We start from the raw sequence: 24,868 nt of genomic DNA on the forward strand, positions 1-24,868 counted from the left end.
GTACACCCAATGCTGCTCCTGACATGTCTTCTATTGGTTGTTGATAATCATGGAATGAGGGCTGAGATTGTAGGAGAATCCAATCCTACTGCTGCTGATGGCTCACTGCATCTCATGAATATCCAATTTTGGGATCTGTCCTTAATCTGTTTCCCTACTGATGATTAACATAGTTTTGAAGTACTCCATTCAATAACCATCTATTGCATGAAAATCCTTGGTGCTCTTTAGCGATATTGGTCTGCAGTGCAGCTTCCCACCATTAGATGTGCTGTGTCAGGAGGACTCCCCTATTATAAAGCTGGAAAGGGACATGGGGTCAGGCAAGGGATGTAGCATCAGGTGAGAGGCCAAAGACCGGCAGTGTGGTCTCGCGACGAATGAAGGTCACTCCCAAAGTCACTTTCCCAGCCATAGAGTCAATCACTCCCCAAGTCACTGTAGGCAGTTGTAGCAGGTTACCTTCCCTGAAGAACAATATTTGGGTTTTTTGGACAAACTGAAAGTTTTCATATTTTTATTTTGATTCTATTCCACAAATTCCAAAATTTATTAAATTCAGTTTCACAACATGGAGCGGTTGAGGTGAATAGCATAGATACCTTTAAGGGGAAACTAGATAAGCACACTAGGGAGAAAGGAACAGAAGGATATTCTGATAGAGTGAGATGAAGGATGAGAGGAAGCTCATGTGAAGCATAAACACCAGCATGGACTAATTGGGCTGAATGGCCTGTTTCTGCACTGTAATTGTGTGTGTGTGTAACTTTCCGTGGTTGGATTTGAGCTCTCCATCTCTGTATTGTTAATCCAGCACCATAGCAATTCAGCTGTCATACCTGGAGACACATTTATTGAAATGTCTTCATGCCTTCTTAAGACCTAGGTTTTTCCCTTGCGACCTTTTTGACTTTGCAAGACTTCATATTTCTATTCTTTTCTGATTCTCACCCCAATGACTGCCAGGGCATGACTGGCCAGGCCATTGGTCCTGACTGTCACTGAGCTGATTTAATTGGTTTTTAATTACATCTTCCAGTTGATGACAACTAATTCAAAAGGATAATAATGTAACACCCATAAAGAACAATGGCTTCTTTACTCTACCAGGTTTAATCTGATTTTGAACAGTCATTTTCATTAGGACTAGATACCTCAGTGTCTTGGTGTTCCTGTCTCATAGGGTTTTCTTGCAATGTCCTTATACTTTTAACAGAAAACAGCTTGCATTTGCAAAATTAAGAGTTTAAAACTTACATTACTCAATCACTCAATGAATCACTCCTGTTGTTTGGCTAATAAATGAATAAATCAAAAATACATCAAACAAAATCATCAATTACATAGTTTGTTGAAAGCATAACTTACTAATTATAAACTCAATCAAGGCCTGTTCAAAACTTTGAATTCATTTTAATACACTGAAGCAATAATGCAGGATACAAAATGACTTAAGAAGCCACTAGTTTTCATCTCAAAATGGCTTCCTTGATCTTGTGTTATTAAATCAATCAAGACACTTGGCTTTAGTTGATTTACTTTAATACAAACTAACACCTTTGGTTAAAATCTAATTCTAATCACTCCCTAAACTACCTACAGGAAGAGAGGAGAACTAGGTTCCATGTCCCTCCCTCTTGTATCCCTCTCTCCCTGTGCATGTACTGATCCCACCACTGCACGTCGTTGGTGCCTTGGGTGCTGTGAGTCTTCCTCTTCTGATCTGCTGTTAAACTCACCTGAGGCTACACATCCCACACTGATGTTGTAAGTTGGAAAGCCCCCGAGGATGAAGAACGCTATTCCCACTTTAGAAATCTCTGTCAAATGTTTGGTAGTGGAACTAAGATAAGTGAGGTTTTATACAGATGGGACAATGACACGTTTAAATCCCCACCTGATCTGCTGCTCAATGTCACCTCTGCTTCACTGGTCAGTTTCCCAAGCTTCAGGTTACTCCAGAAATATTTGGAGCATGTTAATTTTAAACACTGTTCCATGTGGTGTGAAAAATGGTTACTGCCCTCAAACTTTTATTTACATTTGATGACGTGAGGTCACATTAATATGGGAAGCCACAGTGTACAAAGGGGTTTATCCAAACATCCTCCTTTTTGTTTGCATAAATAGTACATAAAGAAAATGATCACATTTGAACAAAAAAACGTTTTGCTCTTTCTAGTCTGTTCCAACTTTGTCTGTCCCTACACATGCATTGCACTTTTACCTTTAAAGTGTTCAGGTCTTCACTTCCAAATGACATTTTTGCAAATGAAGTAACACCCTTTGCAAATGCTTTGGAACAGAGAGAAGCGGTTTAAGAAAGATATTTTGAAGTGGCTTGTAGTCAGACTGCACCATCACTTTCTCCTGAACAAGTACTGGTTGCAATGCTCACAAGCAAAGGCAATAACCAGGCACTCTTTCTCAATCTGTGCATAGAGTCATTTAGTTTGTGTTAATGCTCTGGATGCAAACACAACTGGTTGTCCTTGCTGCACGAGAGTTGCTCCAAGTCCTGTTTCATCGGCATCTCACTTTAGTGACTTCATCATTGACATCATAGTACCTCAGCACTGGTGATGTTGTCACTAGTTGTTTGATGTGAGTGAAAGCTGCTTCTTGTTCTGTGTCCCAATAACACTGAACGTCCTTTGCAGTGAGTTTGTAGAGGGGTTCACACTCTGATGACAACTTGGGCAAGATCCTAGCTAGGTAGTTCCCATGTGGGTTCGCTGATATTCCAGGAGATCCAACAACCGTGTGAAGGATTTCTGACAGAACTCACAGCGATATCTCACATCGAAGATATCAAGAAAACTATCGCAAACCTCCCACCTGAATGGTTACTCCCTTGTGTGGATCCTGTGATGGAGCAGGAGTTTAGATGACTAAGAATGGTTGCTCTCTTTATACTTCTCCCCTGGTGAGCTCTGATCAGGAGCTTCAAAAACTTTGTGAAGGCTTTATCACATACCTCACATTTGAACTGTTACTTTTATGTGAAATCTTTGGTGTCTGCAGAAGATTGGAAACTGCGAGAATGATTTGTCACACACTTCACACATGAAGAACGGTTTCTCCCCTGTGTGACTGCTTTGGTATACTTGGAGGCTTGATGAATGCGAGAATGACTTGTCACACACTTCACACTTGAAGAATAGTTTTTCCCCTGTGTGACTGTTTTGGTATACTTGGAGGCTTGATGAATGCGAGGATGATTTGTTACACACTGTATGTGAATGGTTTCTCCCATATGTGGATTCTCTTATGGATCTTGAGCTTTGATAACCGCGTGATGGCTTTGTCACATACCACATAATTTAACAGTCTCTCCTATGTGTGAATGCGTTGGTGTCTGTGGAAGTTCGATGAATCCGAGAATGATTTGTTGCACACCGCATGTGAATGGTTTCTTCCTGTGTGGACTGTCTTATGGAACAGGAGTTTGAATAACAAAGAATGATAGAGCAGGAGTTTTGATGAATCTGAAAATGATTGGTCATACACCTCACGTGTGAAAAGTTTCTCTCCTGTGTGAATGCAGTGGTGCAGACAGATTTGATGACTGTGAGAATGATTTGTCTCACACTTCACACATGAATGGTCTCTCTCCCATGTGGGTCCTTTGATGAACCAGAAGCTTCAATAGTGTGTAAGCTTTGTCACACACCTCACAATGAAAGGTCTCTCCCCACTGTCATTGCGTTGGTTTACAGAAAGGTTCTGAGACTGCGAGAATGATTTGTCACACACCTCACACGTGAATGGTTTCTCCCTTCTGTGGACTGTCTGATGCAGCAGCAGTTTTAGTCACTGTGAGAATGATTTGTCAAACACTTCACACTTGAATGGTCTCTCCTCTGTGTGAATGCGTTGATGTACACAGAGGTTCGATGACCGCGAGAATGATTTGTTGCACAGCTCACACTTGAATGGTTTCTTCCCTGTGTGAATATGTTGGTGTATACGGAGAGTTGATGACCGTGAGAATGATTCGTCGCACACCTCACACGTGAATGGTCTCTCCCCTGTGTGAGTGCGTTGGTGTACAAGGAGGTTTGATGACTGCGCAAATGATTTTTTGCACACCTCACATTTGAATGGTTTCTCCCCTGTATGAATGCGTTGGTGTACACGGAGGGCCGATGACCATGAAAATGATTCATCACACACCTCGCATGTGAACGGTCTCTCCCCTGTGTGAGTGCGTTGGTGGACACGGAGGGTCGATGACCACGAGAATGATTTGTCACACACCTCGCATGTGAATGGTCTCTCTCCTGTGTGAATGCGCTGGTGTGCACGGAGGCTTGATGACTGAGTGAATGATTCATCGCATATCTCGCATGTGAATGGTCGCTCCCCTGTGTGAATGCGTTGGTGTACACGGAGGTCCAATGACCGTGAGAATGATTTGTTACACACCTCGCATGTGAATGGTTTCTCCCCTGTGTGAATGCGTCCATGTCTCCGGAGGGCCGATAAATCGGAAAATGATTTGTTGCAAACTTCGCATGGGAATGGTTTCTCCCCAGTGTGAATGCGTTGGTGGACACGGAGGGTTGATGACTGTGTGAATGATTCATCACAGACCCCGCATGTAAACGGTCTCTCCCCTGTGTGAGTACGTTGGTGTACACGGAGGTCTGATGACTGTGAGAATGATTTGTTGCAGACCTCACAAGTGAAAGGCTTCTCTCCCGTGTGAATCCTCTGGTGTCTCAGGACCTTGGAGGAACTGGTGAAAGCCGCTTCACATACTTCACACTTGAAGGGTTTCTCCCCCGTGTGAATCCTCTGATGAATCAGGAGGCTTGAAGGTTTCACAAAAGCTTTATTACACACCTCACACTTAAATCGTTTGTCTTCCATGTGGCTGCCCTTGTCTTAACAGAGGTTGTAAGAGTTACACCTTGTGTGTTAGAAGATTTTTAAGAGCCAGTGGATCCCCCCTCAAACAGCCTCTCACCTGTGGGAATGAGTCAGTGGTTCATGAAGCTCGATGAATGATTGAAACTCTCACCATACTTGGAGCCACTCACACTTTTTCCCAGCCTCACCCTGACCGATCGCCCACAGCCGAACATTCGGAAAGGATGTTTCTGATGGAAGGTTCCACACCACTGACCAGTTTCAGATCTGATGATATGTCAAAGCTTCCCTGACCCGACCAATTTCCAGATGATGGTTTCTCTGTGTTCAGCAATGCTGCGAAAGACCTGGATATCTTCCCAAAGTTGTGCAGTTGCTCCTTAGGTGATAGGATCTATCTGTGGTGTATATCCTCTGTATTTTCTGGTGTAGTATAGCACAATGCTTCTATAAAACAGAAAAAGGAAACATGATTACTTCCAAATCCCTCTCCTCCTTTGCTGAAGGGCTGACTCCTCAGTTAGAGACTGTTCCACAGAGAGTGCCAGTCTGCTATTCCCCTGTGTGGGGGATCAGATACAAGTCCTTTCTTTTTCCTCACGACTGTCACACACCCTCTGTTTCTAACAGGGCCACTGTATAGTGACCAGGAGCTACTTTCTTTCCTCTGCCCAGCTCCCCATCTCCCCAGGCATAGTGAGAACAATGGAAAAGACAGTTGGGCGGAGTGTAAAACGGGCCATCAATTCACTATAAGCTCCTCTCATGCTGGCCAAGGGTATGTGTTTAATATAAAAAACACTCAGAAATGTTAATTCAGTGGAGATTTTGAAAATTCTCCCCTTGTTTTCCAAAATTATTTGAAGAAAACACACTGGGCATGAAGCGCTGGAAACTAAGGAAAATATTGCTTCAGTGTAGCTGATTGAAGGGTTCTGCTTTATCCTGGGAAATTAGATACACTGCACTCACCCAGACTGCACATCCCAAATTCAGCTATCAGCCACAGCACTGGGCAAAACTATCAAATCCAAGCCCAGGCTTTTGGGAAAGGCCGAGGCCTTCAGGTAAAATCTTTAAAGAAGGCATTAAAAGACATTTCAATAAATGTATCTCTGCACCCCCCCAAATAATTACACCTCACCTTCTCATATTCAATAATGACCCATCAACAAAACTCAGCCTGTAAATCAGAAGGGAAATGCTTCCAATAAACACACTCAATATCCAACACACAGCTCCAGTCAAACAGTTCAGCACAAAGCACCCAGTAAACAGCTCTCTCAGCTGGATCTCCTCACACAGCATAAGGGGCATTTCCACACCTGATTCCCCACAGGATAGTCAGACTGCCTGAACATTAGTGTGGATATTATGTGATGTAATTATTATAAATTCTGTTCCTTCACTCACCATCTCCTCACTTGGTTTTCAGTCCCTACAGGACGTGAACCAGCTGTGGAAGAGGAAGAGGAGAGAATGGGCAGAGTGGGTGGGCTCTCTGATTGACGTCTCTCACAGCCAATCCAAATATTTCTGGAGTAACATGAGTTTCCTGAATAAAAATATATATATATATATATATATATATAAAAACAAAAAACTGCAGAAGCTTGGGAAACTGACCGGTGAAATGGAGGCGACTTTGAGCAGCAGATCAGGTGGGGATTTAAACTTGTCATTGTCCCATCTCACTTATTGCAGCTGCTGACTCAGTTCCCCCAGCAAACATTTGACAGAGATTTCTAGTGTGGGAATAGCATTCTTCTTCCTCGGAGGATTTCAAACTGACAACATGAGTGTGGGATCTGTAGCCTCAGATGAGTTTGACAGCAAATCAGAAGAGAAAGCGTGCAAAGTTGCCTGTCTCTCTCTCTGGCCCTGATAGGCCTTCTTCTCCTGACAATGCCCCCCTCCCCCCGCTCCTACCATAGGTCTTTTCCTGCTCTCTATCTTGCTCGGTCTCTGTCTCCCTCCTACATTCCCCCTTCTCTCTCTCTCTCCCCTCCCTCTCACACTCTCTCTCTCTTCTCCCTTCACATTCCACCTCTCTCTCTCTCTCTGTCCCTCACTCGCTCTCACATTCTCTCTCCCTCCCTCCTCTCTTTCACATTCCCCCTCACTCTCCCTCCCTCTCACATTCTGCACCCCCCTCCACCGCCCCCACCTCACAGTCACAGCTGGAGCTGCTTTGTGTTAGATCCTCCACCATCTTGTCCTCCCTGGCTGCCACAAGCAGCCTCTCCCTCCCCTGCTCAATAAGAAATATTCAACAATAAGGATTTTTAAAAATAAATAATTCCAGAAGGAGGAAAAAAGTGTCAACGATCCAAGTTCTGAGGTTCTGCTCTGAAGACAATTGTTTCCATCTCTCTTCAACTCATGGAAAAGGTTTTCTTTTGCTTTAAATTCTCCTCCAACACAGTTTCTGTCTCTCCTGCCCAAAGGCCTTTGTGAATTTTTCGCCTGTCTTTCATTTTCCACTGTCTGATATTTTTAACCCTACTTTCCAGTGCTGGGCAGAGGAAAGGAAGTAGCCACATTGTCTACTCCTGGTCACTATCCAGTGCCCCTACTAGATACAGAGGGTGTGTGACAGTCAGGTGAGGAAAAAGAAAGATAAAAGCAAAATAGTGCGGATGCTGGAAATCCAAAACAAAAACAAAAATACCTGGAAAAACTCAGCAGGTCTGACAGCATCTGCGGAGAGGAACACAGTTAACGTTTCGAATCTGTATGACTCTTCATCAGAACTAAGGAAAAATAGAAAAGAGGTGAAATATAAGCTGGTTTTGGGGGGGGTGGTGGGACAGGCAGAGCTGGATAGAGGGCCAGTGATAGGTGGAGATTGCCAAAAGATGTCATAGACAAAAGGACAAAGACGTGTTGAAGGTGGTGATATTATCTAAGGAATGTGGTAATGGTGACATTAAGAGTAGAAAGCAGGACAAGCAAGGTACAGAGAGCTCAAGTGGGGGTGGGGTCGGGGAAGAGCTCGAAATAGGCCAAAAGGTAGAGATAAAACAATGGATTGAAATACATTTAAAATTAATGGAAATAGGGGGAAAAGAAAAATATATATAAATTATTGGAAAAAGGGGGATCAGAAAGGGGGTGGGGATGGAGGAGAGAGTTCATGATCTAAAGTTGTTGAACTCAATATTCAGTCCAGAAGGCTGTAAAGTGCCTAGACGCAAGATGAGATGCTGTTCCTCCAGCTCGTGTTGAGCTTAACTGGAACATTGCAGCAGGCCAAGGACGGACATGTGGGCATGAGAGCAGGGTGGTGTGTTGAAATGGTAAGCGATAGAGAGGTCTGGGTCATGCTTACAGTCAGACCGAAGGTGTTCCGCAAAGCGGTCACCCAATCTGCATTTTGTCTCTCCAATGTAGAGGAAACCGCATTGGGAGCAGCGAATGCAGTAGACTAAATTGAGGGAAGTGCAAGTGAAATGCTGCTTCACTTGAAAGGAGTGTTTGGGCCCATGGACGGTGAGGAGGGGGGAAGTAAAAGGGCAGGTGTTGTACCTTCTGTGGTTGCATGGGAAGGTGCCTTTGGGGGGGGCGGGGGGTGGGGGGGGGGGGGCGGTGGTGAAGGGAAGATGTGTTTGGTGGTGGCATCATGCTGGAGTTGGCGGAAATGGAGGAGGATGATCCTTTGAATGCGGAGGCTGGTGGGGTGATAAGTGAGGACAAGGGGGACCCTATCATGTTTCTGGGAGGGAGAGGAAGGTGTGAGAGCAGATGTACGGGAGATGGGCTGGACACTGTTGAGGGCCCTGTCAACCACCGTGGGTGGAAAACCTTGGTTAAGGAAGAAGGAAGACATGTCAAGAGGAACTGTTTTTGAAAGTGGCATCATTAGAACAGATGTGACGGAAGTGAAGGAACTGAGAGAATGGGATGGAGTCCTTACAGGAAGCGGGGTGTTAGGAGCTGTAGTCGAGGTAGCTGTGGGAGTTGGTAGACTTGTAATGAATATTGGTGGAGAGTCTTATCACCAGAAATTGAGACAGGGAAGTCAAGGAAGGGAAGGGAATTGTCAGAGATGGACCACGTGAAAATGATGGAGGGGTGGAAATTGGAAGCAAAATTAATACATTTTTCCAGGTCCAGATGAGAGCATGAAGTGGCACCGAAGCAGTCATCGATGTACCGGAGAAAGAGCTGTGGTAGGGGGCCGGAGTAGGACTGGAGCAAGGAATGTTCCACATACCCCATAAAGAGACAGGCATAACTGGGGTCCATGAGGGTATCCGTAGCTACACCTTTTATTTGGAGGAAGTGAGAGGAGTTTACGGAGAAATTATTCAGTGAGAGAACAAGTTCAGCCAGATGGAGGAGACAGGGTGGTGGACAGGGATTGTTCGGGCCTCTGTTCAAGGAAGAAGTGGAGGAAAAAGAAAGGATTTGCATCTGATCCTCACACAGGGGAATAGCAGACTGGTACTCATGGTGGAACAGTCTCTAACTGAGGAGTCAGTCCCTTCAGAAAAGGAGGAGAGGGAGATGGAGGAAATCATGTTTCCTTTTCCTGTTTTACAGAAGGATTGCACCATACTACACCAGAGAATACAGAGAGAATGGACACCACAGATAGATCCTGACCCTCACCCAAGGAACAACTGCACAACTGTGGGAAGACATCCAGTCCCTTCATAGCAACACAAAAACAAAAATACCTGGAAAATCTCAGCAGGTCTGGCAGCATCTGCGGAGAGGAGCACAGTTAACGTTTCGAGTCCGAGTGACCCTTCAACAGAACTAAGTCAAAATAGAAGAGAGGTGAAATATTTACCTTGAAGAAGTATTGCTCTTCTATTTCACCTCTCTTCTATTTTTACTTAGTTCTGTTGAAGGGTCATTCGGACTCGATACGTTAACTGTGCTCCTCCCTGCAGATGCTGCCAGACCTGCTGAGTTTTTCCAGGTATTTTTGTTTTTGTTTTGGATTTCCAGCATCCGCAGTTTTTTTGCTTTTATTTCAGTCCCTTCACAGCATTGCTCAACACAGAGAAGGTTGGGCAGTGAAACTATCTTCTGGAAATCAGTCGGGTCAGGGGAGCTTTGACATAATCATCAGATCTGAAACTGGTCAGTGGTGTGGAACCTTCCATCAGAACCAACCTTTATGAAGGTTCGGCTGTTGGCGATCGGTCAGGGTGAGGCTGGGAAGAAGTGTGAGTGGTTCCAAGTGTGGTGAGAGCTTCAGTCATTCATCGAGCCTTATGAACCACTGACTCATTCCTACAGGTGAGAGGCTGTTCAAGTGTGAAATGTGTGAAGAGGTCTCCACATACTCGTAACATCTCCTAACACACAAGGTGCATTTGTTGTCTAATTGTTATCACAAGGACAACCACATGGAAGAGAAACCATTCAAGTGCGAGGTGTGTGACTGAGCCTTCACTAAATCATCAATCCTTGTGAGTCACCGACGCATCCACACTGTGGAGAAGCCTTTCATGTGTGAGGTTTGTAACAGGGGCTTTGCACAATCATCAGGCCTGGTGATTCACTGGCACATTCACACAAGGGAGAAACCATTCATATGCGAGGTGTGTGGCAAATCATTCTTAAAGTCATCGACCCTCTGTGTACACCAATGCATTCACACAGGGGAGAAACCTTTCACATGCGAGGTATGCAATAAATTATTCTCAAAACCATCGTCCCTCCGCATACACCAACGCATTCACACCGGGGAGAAACCGGTCAAGTGTGAGGTGTGTAATAAAGCCTTCACACAGGGAACCTACTGTTCCATCAGAAGATCCACACAGGGATCCACCCTTCAAGTGTGAGGTTTGTGATATAGCTTTTGTAACACCTTCGAGCCTCCTGATACACCAGAGGATTCACACGGGGAGAAACCATTCAAGTGTGCAACCAAGTGTTCACACAGTTATTGAACGTCTGTGCACATCAACACCTTTGCACAGGGGAAAAGCGTGAGGCGTGTGACAAATCATTCTCACAGTCATCATTTTAGTAGGAAGAATGCAGAGACGATATAAAATAAAGGGTACAATTCTAAAAGGGGTGCAGGCGCAGAGGGACCTGGGTGCACGTGTTTGCAACATCATTGAAGATGGCAGGACAGGTTGAGAGAGCAGTTAATAAAGCATACAACATCCTGGGGTTTATCAATAGGGGCATAAAGTACAAAAACAAGGAAGTTATGTTAAACCCCTATAAAACACTGGTTCAGCCGCAACTGGAGTACTGAATCCAGTTCTGGGCATCACAATTTAGGAAGGATGTGAAGGCAAGAGAGAGAATGCAGAAAAGATTCACAAGAATGGTTCCTAAGATGAGGAACTTCAATTATATAGATACATTGGAGAAGTTGGGACTGTTCTCCTTGGAGAAGGTTCAGAGGAGATTTGATAGAAATATTCAAAATCATGTGGGATGTGGACCGAATGGACAGGGAGAAGGATCAAGAACCAGAGAGCACAGATTTCAGGTAATTGGCAAAAGAAGCAATGGTGACATGAAGAAAAACTTTTTCATACAGCGAGCGATTAGGATCTGGAATGCACTGCCTTAGAAAACGTGGTGGAGGCAGGTTCAACTGAGAAATTCAAAAGGGAATTGGATCATTATCTGAAATAGAAAAATTGCAGGGCTTTGGGGAAAAGGCAGGGGAGTGGCACTAGGTGAATTGTTCCTTCAGAGGGCCAGCACAAACATGACAGGCAGAATGGCCTCCTGTGTTATGATTTATGAGAATCAGGAGGAGGGAGAAAATGATAAGGAGGAAAAGAGTGGGCAGGAAAGTGGAATTCAGACATGATTGTATTAAATAGTGGAGCCGGCTCGACAGGCCAGATGGTCGACTCCTGATTCTATTTCTTATGTTTTTGAGACAAGGACAAATAAGGAGGGGACAGTAATGAGAAGGAGGGGGAGATAGAGCAACGAGGCTGACCCTCCAGTGCAGTACTGAAGGTATGCTGCACTGTCAGAGGTACCAGCTTTCAGATGAGTAAAACCAGGGGTGGGGAACCTTTTACTTATCATCACTCACACATAGACAAAATCAGTTGTGGGCCAAAAACGCATAAAAAACATTTTATTTTTTTAAGAGGGAATATAGAAACGTTTAATCAACCCACTGCTTTATGTGGAAAAACTCAGCAGGTCTGGCAGCATCGGCAGAGAAGAAAAGAGTTGACGTTTCGAGTCCTCATGACCCTTCGACAGAACTGGTTCTGTCGAAGGGTCATGAGGACTCGAAACGTCAACTCTTTTCTTCTCCGCCGATGCTGCCAGACCTGCTGAGTTTTTCCAGGTAATTCTGTTTTTGTTTTTGTTTTGGATTTCCAGCATCTGCAGTTTTTTTTGTTTTTACCACTGCTTTATGTGATGGCTGAGTGCTTTTTCTTAATGAACCTTGTTATTGTAGAGGCATGAACACTGTGGACTGTGACTGCTGCTGGTGGTGACCTTTAAACAGTGGAGTTTGGCTTGCCACCACCTTCTCAAAGACAATTAGGGATGGGCAATAAATGCTGGCCTAGCTGGCAACATCCACATCCCATGAATGAATAGTAAAAAAGTGGCACAGTCTGAACTTGCCTCCCTTGCTAAACTCAGGTTTTGGGACTAGGTTTTGTTATGGGGTGGTCCTCCGATATACCCTGGCATCCTCTTTTAACATTCTTAGGGGAGAGAATGGTCCTCAGGCCATGTTATAGGAGAGCGGCAGCAAACAGAAATGGACAGGGTCGCTTTGAAGAGAACAGGGTCTGCATTGAACGTCAACTGAAATGGTAAAAAAAAATGAGCGCACTGTTTAACAGTGGGAATATCACAGGATGCCCCCATCAGGCAATGTGGAGCTTTGAACTGGAATAATAAACCTCAAAAATTGGGTAAACGGTTCAGGGATTCGGAAAGCGCCACTGAGTTCTGGATTTCCAACTTAGAACCAGAAACACAGTGTTAATGGCAGAATAAGACACAGGCTTTCTCTTGGTCACATTAAATAAGGATAAAATATTATCCACTTAGCAGAGGCCATGTTAACACACAGAGAGGGGGAGGGAGTGAAGTTACAATCTTATTCTCCCCTGGGGGGAGATTTTGGCGGGGACGAGCAGAGAAGCTCATATTCAACCATCCCAAGCAGTACTTATCACTGCGAGGAATCTTCTAACCTCCATGGAGGTCACCTTACAAGAGTCTTTGCTTCTGATGTGAGCAGGTTTGCTTTAAGATTTACTGACTTAACTGCGATAGTTACCTCCTTGAACTCCAGAAAGAAATGTGCTTCTCACAGACGGTGTTTATGGTTAATGCGCCGAGAGATTCAGAAAGAAGCTAGATGAAAGCTTTTTCAATAGCACCGAGAGATGTAATGAACTGAAGCACATCCTGATCCAAGTGGGGATTTTAACACAGTGTTCCTGCTAAGATTCCAACAATTCTCTGAGAATATTCAAAGCTTTCAGCGGGCTGACACACCCAGCTGATTTATGGTCTGTCTATCTGCCACTGATTCCTCACCCCAGACACTGCTCTGAGTGTTAGAAAACGGCTTTTTAAATATTAGAAAACGGGACAGGAAAAATCTGTTAAAGGAAACATATGATACACAAAAATAAGTGGCTTTGAATGTGGCTCCGATCATTAATCCCTTTCTTTATGGTTCTGTTCCTGTCCCTGTCCTTTACAGCAGCTTCCAGAAGTCTGGGCAGGGGTTCTTTTACCCTGTCTTTTCATTTCCCATGGTGTTGGCATGGACTGAAATATTTAAGTTTTTTGGAAAAATACTAAACAATGTTTAAATAATCTTTTGTGAGTCCCTAATTATTTGTAATTTTTAAAAATTCTACGACTATTTATATGGGAATTGTTTTCTCTGACATATTTCTTGAGATCCCACCATGGGCCGGATGAAAAAGTGCAGTGGGCCACATCTGGCCCCTGGGCTGGAACTTCCCCACCCCTGAGTTAAACCAAGGCCCTGTCTACTCTCCTAGGTATATGTAAAAAGATCCCATGACATTACGTCGTGGGAGTTATACCTGATGTCCTGTCAATATGGATCCTGCAAACAACTTCGCAAAAACATTATCTGGTCATGATCACATTGCTGTTTGTGGGAGCGTGCTGTGGGCACAATTTGGCTGCCATGTTTCCTACATTACAGTGACTTCACTTCAAAAAGCACTTCATTGGCTGCAAAGTGCTTTCAGACACCCTGAGTTTGTGAAAGTTGATATGTAAATGCAAGTCTTTCTTTCTTAGGCAAATGTTATGCTTCCCGTGAATTGGAAATTATTATAAACCCATTGATGGAGAAAGTATACCAGCCCACAGTGACATTGACCAATATATTGCATATAGGACTCTGTTTCAGTGAATAGGAATACACCATGCTGACAAATCAGGTAGTTTGGGTGAAACTAAGCAAATGGATTTATTGTGAGTTATAAATCTATACAGAAGATTGATAAAATAGACAAATAACAACACAATATTGAGCTTGCATCAAACTTTGAATCAACCAAAATAACAAAGAATTTGAAAGTGACTCAAGATCTTCCCCAGAACATGAAATGAATCTTGGAAGATTGTAAGGTGAACATATCACACCATTATTACATTGAGACACGATGGGCTGAGGGAACTCAGGTCTGTACTCACCCCCACTCCCTCACCATACTCCTCCCAGACAGGAGAGTACACACATTCCCCATGGTATTAGTCAAACACCCATCACCTGAAGAGGATCTGTATATAATTCACATCACCAACTAAAGCAGGGTCTGATTCTATCCCATACTCCTGAGAGCTGGCTCATTTTGCTAACACGTACTCTCACCAGGGTACTCTCTCAGAATACTACAGACAGAAGTTTCTTTAAAATCCCTGTGCTTTAGTTTGGCTCCCAATTCCGATGGTCAGAAATGATATCGAACCTTAGTAGCTCAGGATGGTACCTGTTTCCATCATACAAACCCACCAATAGTTACAGTGATCCAGTGGTCATGGGGGTCCATTCCTGGAAGACACTCTTCCCCCAGCAAGTTAGACAAAGCTTTCTAATTCCCAACTCTCTGCCCTTTGGCCCTCCATTCATCACAATGCTTCTGTAGCCATCAATCTGGTTTAATCACTCCCTCATATCCACCTTCTACACCCTCGTTCCCAAAATTACCTTTACTCCCTTTCTGGTCAATCTCTCTGCTTCTCAAATCCAAGGGGTAAAGCTTTGAACATATCTGGTACAGAACTAGTTTAGCCATTCATCACCAGATCTGACTGGGCCACATCAAGCACTAGTGGTCCTGCTTTCCTCTGTCAAAACTGCTCATTACTCCAGGACCATCCTGAAGAGAAAAGATAACCCACAACTTCTCCTCCCTGTCACGCCCAATAAATGGATGTCATATTCAGAACTTTTAAGATACGAGCTTACTCAATGTGGACTCAGATGACCTGCCCAAGAGCTGACTCACTGTCTAACAGAAACAAAACGTATGTTATTCCAGATTAAAGTTGTGAATTACAAATATCCTGAGACGGTCAGAAGATATTCCTGAATTGAATGGGTTTGCTTTTTGAAACAAAGAGGGTAATTGTTTTAACCCCCTTAGGAAGAATGTCTTAAAACATTAAACCAGGATGTGGCTCATTAACCTAAACCACCACCATACTTGAAAAACAATCCGCGATTGTGAGGAATCACATGGTAGGGCAGTCATGTTGGTCCCTTTTTAACCTTGAAATGCTGTCTGCAGAGAAAGACAGAGCAGCACACAAAGCAGTACTATCTGTGCCTTAAACCACTGGAGGTTGTAGTATCGCAAGGTCTCCAAGGCTGTTGCATTTCAGGTCCATCAATACAGCAAACTGACTTCCCGGTAACAAACAACTAACTTTGCGACCTGAAGCCCATCTCTTCAAGAGAATCCTGAAAACAACTTTGGCACATGACTTCACCTGTTGGAATTCAAGTAAATCATACTTTGAGAGTGAAGACATCTTTCCACCAGGTCTGGAATGCATTTGCACCACAACAAGATGATCACGTGAATTATGAACTATTCCTTTTGTCCTTTGTAAAAGTTGTGACGAATATGCAGTTCATGGTTAATGTTAATATTTGAGAGGTAATGTTTAGTTATGGAAAGATTGTTTTGTGAAGGTAAGATAAACTAAAATACTGGGCTTTAAAGATTGCCAGAACATTGAAAAGAAAATGGCAATTCAGAAGGTTACTCATGCTTGTTTAATAGAGTCAGAGGAGAAGAGATGGAGCCACAGAATAGCAGGTGGGCTCACTTAGCTGGGAAACTGGAGAACTTGTCTACACTGCTAGCAAAGAACTGCAGTCCAGACAGATGTTTTATTTTGGGAGTTAGAATTAAATTAATTTAAAAGTATTCAGCGAGCACTGAAAGGCTAAAAACAAAAAAACTGCGGATGCTGGAAATCCAAAACAAAAACAATTACCTGGAAAAACTCAGCAGGTCTGGCAGCATCGGTGGAGAAGAAAAGAGTTGACATTTCGAGTCCTCATGACCCTTCGACAGAACTTGAGTTCGAGTCCAAGAAAGAGTTGAAATATAAGCTGGTTTAAGGTGTGTGTGTGGGGGGCGGAGAGAGAGAGAGAGAGAGAAGTGGAGGGGGGGGGTGTGGTTGTAGGGACAAACAAGCAGTGATAGAAGCAGATCATCAAAAGATGTCAACAACAATAGAACAAAAGAACACATAGGTGTTAAAGTTGGTGATATTATCTAAACGAATGTGCTAATTAAGAATGGATGGTAGGGCACTCAAGATATAGCTCTAGTGGGGGTGGGGGGAGCATAAAAGATTTTAAAATATTTAAAAATAATGGAAATAGGTGGGAAAAGAAAAATCTATATAATTTATTGGAAAAAAAAGGAAGGGGAAAACAGAAAGGGGGTGGGGATGGGGGAGGAAGCTCACGACCTAAAGTTGTTGAATTCAATATTCAGTCCGGAAGGCTTTAAAGTGCCTAGTCGGAAGATGAGGTGTTGTTCCTCCAGTTTGTGTTGGGCTTCACTGGAACAATGCAGCAAGCCAAGGACAGACATGTGGGCAAGAGAGCAGGGTGGAGTGTTAAAATGGCAAGCGACAGGGAGGTTGGGGTCATTCTTGCGGACAGACCGCAGGTGTTCTGCAAAGCGGTCGCCCAGTTTACGTTTGGTCTCTCCAATGTAGAGGAGACCACATTGGGAGCAACGAATGCAGTAGACTAAGTTGGGGGAAATGCAAGTGAAATGCTGCTTCACTCGAAAGGAGTGTTTGGGCCCTTGGACGGTGAGGAAAGAGGAAGTGAAGGGGCAGTTGAAAGGCTATGCTGACATGGAGATGGGTGGAGCTTAACAAGGTGTGCATCTGCTATTTGTAGAAACATACAAAATAGGAGCAGAAGTAGGCCATTTGGCCCCTCGTGCCTGCTCCACCATTCAATAAGATCATGGCTGATCTGTTTGTGTTTCTCAAGTTCCACATTCCCATTCTACCCTGATAACCTTTGATTCCCTTGCCTAACAAGAATCTACCTCCTTCCTAAAAAATTCAATGACCCCACCTCCACCACCTTCTGAGGCAGAGTTCCAAAGTCGCACAACCCTGAGAGAAAAATATTCTCCTTATCTCTGTCCTAAGAGGGCACTTCTAGTTTAAAACAGTGCCCCCTAGTTCTGGACTCGCCCACAAGAGGAAACATCCTTTTGACATCCACCTTGTCAAGGCCATTCAGGACCTTGAATACTTCAATCAAATCACTCCTCACTCTTCTAAACTCCAATGGAAACAAGCCCAGTCTGTCCAACATTCCTAAGACCACCTGCTCATTCCAGGTATCAATCTAGTAAACCTCCAGTGAACCGCATTTACATCCTTCATTAAAGAATACTGCACACAGTATTCGAGATCCGGTCTCACCAATGCCCTGTATAACTGAAGCATAACATCCGTACTTTAATGTTCAATTCTTCTCTAATAAAGAATAGCATTCCATTAGCCTTCTTAATTAATTGCTGTGCCTGCATATTAATGTTTTGTGACTCATGTACTGGAACACCTAGATCCATCTGCACCTCAGAATTGTGCAGCCGTTCTCCATTTAAGTAATACTCTGCTTTTTCATTCTTCCTGCCAAAGTGAACAACTTCACATTTTCCCACACTATACTGCATTTGCCAGATTTTTGCCCACTCACTCATCTGTCTGTCTGCAACCTCCTTAAGTTCTCTTCACAACATACTTTCCGACCTATCTTTGTGTCATTTACAAATTTAGCTACCATGCCTTCACTCCCTCATCTAAGTCATTGATATAAATTGCAAAAGGTTGAGGCCCCAGTACAGACCCCTGTGGGACTCCACTTGTCACATCCTGCCAATTTATGCATACTCTCTGCTTTCTGCCAGCCAGCCAATCTTCTACCCTTGCTAATATGTTACCCTCTACACCATGAGATTTTATTTTCTGCAATAACCTTTGATGTGGCACCTCATCAAATGCCTTCTGGAAATCCAAGTACAGTATGTCTCCAGGCTCCCCCTTTATCCACAGAGGGTGTTACTCCTTCAAAGAACTTAATATGCAGTGTGGTGTGTTTGACCACAGTTTGCCTGTCAACTGATATTTACATTATGTGAATTCTGAATGTTAGATTTTAAGATGGACATTGTAAATTGTTTTACTTTTATGACTTTGTATAATAAAGTTTGCTTTCCTGGAGTGCGATTGTGTGTGTGCTTGTGAGAATAAGTGCCATAGTCTTAGATTGCAGGGTGAGTGTTTAAATAAACAATCATTGTCCTTTTTCATGAAAAACTTGCTGATTATTCAAACTGTCCACACAATCAGGGGGTTAAAAACACATACATATTTTCCTCTCAGAAACTCACTGATTACAGGCAGTTGGGAAGGGAACAGGGATTTCAGCAGTCCCCTGACCATGACATCCCTAAAACCAACTGTGTTCTTGTGGAACAAAAACAAAAATAGCTGGAAAAACTCAGCAGGTCTGACAGAATCTGCGGAGAGGAACACAGTTAACGTTTCGAGTCCGTATGACTCTTCATCAGAACTGAGGATATGATCAGAATGTGCCATTTCAACACTCCACCCTGCTCTCATGCCCACATGTCTGTCCTTGGCCTGCTGCAATGTTCCAGTGAAGCTCAAAGCAAACTGGAGGAACAACACCTCATCTTCTAACTAGGCACTTTACAGCCTTCCAGACTGAATATTGAGTTCAACAACTTCAGATCATGAACTCTCTCCTCCATTCCCACCCCCTTTCCGATCCCCCCCTTTTCTAATTATTTATAATTTTTAAAATATAGTTTTCTTTTCCCACCTATTTATATTATTTTTAAATTTATTTCCATCCATTGTTTTATATCCACCTTTTAGCCCATTTTGATCCCTTCCCCCCACTCCATCCCCACTAGGGCTATCTGTCACTTGCTCGTCCTGCTTTCTACCCTTAATGTCACCATTAGCACATTCCTTAGCTAATATCACCACCGCCAACACCCCTTTGTCCTTTTGTCTATGACATCTTTGGCAATCTCCACCTATCACTGGCCCTCTATCCAGCTCTACCTGTCCCACCCCCTCAACCAGCTTATATTTCACCTCATTTCTATTTTTCTTCAGTCTGATGAAGAGTCATACGGACTCAAACCATTAAGTGTGTTCCTCTCCGCAGATACCGTCGGACCTGCTGCGCTTTTGTTTTTGTTTCAGATTTCCAGCATCCCCAGTATTTTGCTTTTATCTTAGTGTCCTTGTGGAAGTTATGTTCCAGCTGTACAGAGCTCTGTTTAGACCCTATCTGGAGAAATGTGTTCAGTTCTGGGCACCGCACTTCAGGACGGATATATTGGCCTTGGAGGGAGAGCAGCGTAGATTCACCAGAATGTTCTTGGGGCTAAAAGGGTTAAATTATGAGGGCAGGTTGTACAGACTGAGCTTGTATTCCCTTGAACGTAGAAAATTAAGGGGTAATCTAATTGTTTAAGATGAATAAACAAGTTGATAGAGTAGTTAGAGAGCAACTATTCCTCTGGTGGGAGACTCCAGAACAAGGGGGCATAGCATTAAAATTCGACCCAGGCTGTTCAGGAGTGATGTCAGCAAACTCTTCTTCATAAAAAGGGGACTGGAAATCTGGAACTCTCTCCCCATGAAAATCTGTTCAGGTTGGAGGTCAATTGAAAATTTCAAAACTGAGATTGATAGGTTTATTCTTAGGGGTTAAGGGTTACAGAGACAAGGCAGGTAGATAGAGTTCAGATACAGATCAGCCATGATCTAATTGAAGGTTGTAACAGGCTCAAGGGATTACTGTAGCTCCTACATTCCTTAAATTCCTCTTTGTTGCCCTCTCCACTCTCATCTCCAGCAACAATTGATCAGTGTCATTCTCTTCAATCTTCAGCTGAGCTTCTGACTCCATAACCCTCTCCATCACAAATATCGCCTACTTCCCCCTTGGTAACATCGCCCATTTCCAATAATCCCCACCCCCGCATTCGTCCATCTGCTGTTGAAATCCTCATCCTCATTGACTGCGTGAAGATTCAGTCACACACCTCACTTGGCTTTCCCACTGTGTGAATGCGACGGTGGTCCAACATGCCCCATAGTTGTTCAAAGTCCTTATTACACACCTCACACGTGAATGTTTTCTTCTCCCCTGTGTGAATGCGCCGGTGACTCACCAGGCCTGGTAGTTGTGCAAATCCCTTATTACACACCTCACACTTGAATGGCTTCTCCCCAGTGTGAAGGCGTTGGTGTTCGCGGAGAGTCGATGACTGTGAGAATGATTTGTTACACACTTCACACGTGAATGGTTTCTCCCCAGTGTGAATACGTTGGTGTACACGAAAATGAGATGAGCGTGAGAATGATTTGTCGCACACTCTGCAGGTGAATGGTTTCTCCCCGGTGTGAATGCTCTGGTGTTCCAGGAGTCTTGTAGATGTCGGAAAAGCTTTATCACAAGCTTCACACTTGAACGGTTTCTCCCCTGTGTGGATTGCCTGATGGACCAGGAGGCTCGATAACTGTGTGAAGGCTTTGTCACACACCTTACACTTGAATGGTTTCTCCCCTGTGTGAATGCGTTGGTGGACACGGAGGGTCACTGACTGAGAGAATGATTTGCTGCACACATCACAGGTAAATGGTTTCTCCCCTGTGTGAGTGCGTTGGTGTATAAGAAAGTGAGATGAGCACGAGAATGATTTGTTGCACACCTGACACTTGAATGGTTTCTCTTCCATGTGGCTGGCCTTGTGATAACAGAGGTTCAACAGATGCACCTTGTGCATCAGGAGATCTTAGGAACCTGTGGATCCCTCCTCACACACCTCACACTTGAACAGCCTCTCACCTGTAGGAATGAGTCAGTGGTCCATGAGGCTCGATGAATGATGGAAGCTCTCACCACACTTGGAGCCACTTACACTTCTTCCCAGCCTCACCCTGACCAATCGCCCACAGCCGAACCTTCGGAAAGGTTGGTTCTGATGGAAGGTCCCACGCCACTGACCAGTTTCAGATCTGATGATATATCAAAGCTCCCCTGACCTGACCGATTTCCAGATGATGGTTTCACTGCCCAACCTTCTCTGTGTTGAGCAATGCTGTGAAGAGACTGGATGTCTTCCCACAGTTGTGCAGTTGTCCCTTGGGTGATGGTCAGGATCTATCTGCGGTGTCTATCCTCTCTGTATTCTCTGGTGTAGTACGGTACAATCCTTCTGTAAAACAGGAAAAGGAAACATGATTTCCTCCAACTCCCTCTCTTCCTTTACTGAAGGGGCTGACTCCTCAGTTAGAGACTGTTCCACAGTGAGTGCCAGTCTGCTATTCCCCTGTGGAGGGGGGATCAGATACAAGTCCTTCCTTTTTCCTCACTTGACTGTCACACACCCTCTGTTTCCAGCAAGGATACTGGATAGTGACCAGGAGCAGACAATGTGGCTACTTTCTTTCCTCAACCCAGACCCCATCTTCCCAGGCACCGTGAGGGCAATGGAAAAGACAGTCAGATGGAGTGTAAAACGGGCTATCAATTCAAGTCGTGCTGGTGTAGACCAATTTTACCCTTAGAGTATGTGTTTAATATAAAAAACACTCAAGAGAAATGTTAATTAAATGGAGAATTTGAAATTTCTCTCTTTGTTTTCCATTAAATCCAACAATGGTCAACAACAACTTGGCTTAAAATAGCAAATTAAAGGCCAAGATTTATTGCCCATCCCTAATTGCCCTTGAGAAGTGAGTGCCTTTCAGAGGGCATTTAATAATCAACCATATTGCTGTGAGTCTGGAGTCATATGTAGGCCAGACCAGGTAAGGATGGCAGATTTCCTTCCCTAAAGGACATTAGTGAACCAGTTGGGTTTTTACAACAATCAGCAATGTGGCCATGGTCATCATCCAGATTTTTATTGAATTCAAATTTCACCATCTACCATGGTGGGATTTGAATCCAGTCCCCAGAGCATTACCCTGAATTACTGGTCCGGGACAGTAACGGTACGCCCCTCCAATTAAATGTCCCTAGGTGCTTTGCAACGCTGTTAATAAAACTTGGGAGCTTGCTGTGCATAAATTGGCTGCCATGTTTCCTACATTACAATAGTCACAACACTTCAAAAGTACTTCATTGGCTGTAACGCATTTTGGGACATCTGGTGGTTGAGAAAAGTTCTATGTCAATGCAAGTCTTTTTTTTCCCTCTGGAGGTTACAGAGGGGGTGGTGGTCTTGGAGGGATTTGAAAAGACAGGAAACATCCAGATCCCAACACACAGACAGAACTTACCATTCACAGTCCACAGGATAATAACCAGCTCCCAACACACACACAGAACTCAACAATAGGAAAACAAAAACAGAATTACCTGGAAAAACTCAGCAGGTCTGGCAGCATCGGCGGAGAAGAAAAGAGTTGACGTTTCGAGTCCTCATGACCCTTCGACAGAACTTGAGTTCGAGTCCAAGAAAGAGTTGAAATATAAGCTGGTTTAAGGTGTGTGGACTCGAACTCAAGTTCTGTCGAAGGGTCATGAGGACTCAAAACGTCAACTCTTTTCTTCTCCGCTGATGCTGCCAGACCTGCTGAGTTTTTCCAGGTAATTCTGTTTTTGTTTTGGATTTCCAGCATCCGCAGTTTTTTTGTTTTTAACTCAACAATAGGAAATCAGTAAGAATCCTCAGACACTCTGAACCTCCCAGATAATTACACCTCACCTTCTCATATTCAGTAATGACCCATCAACAAAACTCAGCCTGTAAATCAGAAGGGAAATGCTTCCAATAAACACTCAATATCCAACACACAGCTCCAGTCAAACAGTTCAGCACAAAGCACTGAGTAAACAGCTCTCTCAGCTGGATCTCCTCACACAGCATAAGGGGCATTTCCACACCTGATTCCCCACAGGATAGTCAGACTACCTGAACATTAGTGTGGATATTATGTGATGTAATTATTATAAATTCTGTTCCTTCACTCACCATCTCCTCACTTGGTTTTCAGTCCCTACAGGAAGTGAACCAGCTGTGGAAGAGGAAGAGGAGCGAATGGACAGAGTGGGTGGGCTCTCTGATTGACGTCTCTCACAGCCAATCCAAATATTTCTGGAGCAACATGAGTTTCCGGAAGCTTGGGAAACTGACCGGTGAAACGGAGGCGAATTTAAGCAGCAGATCAGGTGGGGATTTAAACTTGTCATTGTCCCATCTGAATCAAACCTCATTCATTGCTGTAACTGCATTGTAACTTTTTGTGACTTGTACGAGAACACCTAGATCCCTCTGCACCTCAGAATTATGCAGCATTTAAGAAATACTCAGCCTGTTCTTCCTGTCAAAGTGAACAACTTCACATTTTCCCACATGAAACTCCATTTGCCAGATCTTTGCCCACTCACTCAACTTATCTATATCCATCTGCAGCCTCCTCATGTCCTCTTCACAATATACTTTCCTACCTAGATTTGTGTCATCTGCAAATTTAGCTACCATGTCTTCACTCCCTTCATCTAAGTTATTGATGTAAATTGTAAAAAGTTAAGACCCCAATACAGACCCCTGTGGGACTCCACTTGTCACATCCTGCCAATCCAAAAAAGACCCATTTTGCATACTCCCTGCTTCCTGCCAGCCAGCCAATCTTCTATTCATGCTAATATTTTACCCCCTACACCATGCGCTTTTATTTTCCATAATAATCTTTGATGTGGCGCCTTATCAAATGCCTTCTGGAAATCCAAGTACAGTATGTCTACAGGCTCCCTTTTATCCACTGTGCCTGGTACTCCTTCAAAAACTCCAATAAAATGGTTAAACATGATTTTCCTTTCACAAATCTATGCTGACTCTCCCCGATTGCCTTAAGCTCTTCTAAGTTCCCAGCTATAACCTCCTTAATGACCGATTCTAACAACTTCCCCACGACAGGCGTCAAAATAACTGGCCAATAGTTTCCTGCCTCCCTCCCTTCTTGAATAAAGGGGTTATATTTGCTACTTTCCAATCTGATGGAAGCTTTCCAGAATCCAGCAAATTTTGGAAAGTTAACTCCAGCACATTGACCTCATCACCCTCCTCTTGTAAGACCCCTGGATGTCATCCATTGGGACCCGGAGACTTGCCAGCCCACAGCTCCATCAATTTGCTCACTTCACCTCTTTCTCTCTTTGTGTCAATTCTCTTCTTTTTCTTTTTTTTAGAAATAGGAGAGTTGTAACTGGGAGAGGGGTGGGGGCTGGGGAGGGGACTATTTATCCATAAATAATTATGAAAGACTCACCTCAGTGCATCCTCGCCAGTGGCTACCAGAAACAGCCTCAATAAAAAACACAAAACTCAAAAAGGATTTTAACAAAGGAGGAGAGGGAGTTGGAGGAAATCATGTTTCCTTTTCCTGTTTTACAGAAGGATTGCACCGCACTACACCAGAGAATACA

General features: G+C 43.8%; 1 protein-coding gene across 1 annotated transcript; it reads right to left on the minus strand.

Annotated features, from left to right (window-relative positions):
- Positions 1-1,396: 1,396 nt before the first annotated feature.
- On the minus strand, positions 1,397-21,532 carry LOC121291797 (zinc finger protein 271-like). The gene is made up of 2 exons (XM_041213369.1): positions 20,553-21,532; positions 1,397-4,848 (listed from the first exon to the last, which is right to left on the minus strand). The coding sequence occupies exons 1-2, from the start codon at positions 21,216-21,218 to the stop codon at positions 3,814-3,816; spliced, it is 1,701 nt and encodes a 566-aa protein (XP_041069303.1). The 5' UTR covers positions 21,219-21,532; the 3' UTR covers positions 1,397-3,813.
- Between the last annotated feature and the right edge of the window lie 3,336 nt (positions 21,533-24,868).

The sequence above is a fragment of the Carcharodon carcharias genome, chromosome 19 (assembly GCF_017639515.1).
Source record: "Carcharodon carcharias isolate sCarCar2 chromosome 19, sCarCar2.pri, whole genome shotgun sequence".
In the NCBI taxonomy this organism is placed as follows: domain Eukaryota; kingdom Metazoa; phylum Chordata; class Chondrichthyes; order Lamniformes; family Lamnidae; genus Carcharodon; species Carcharodon carcharias.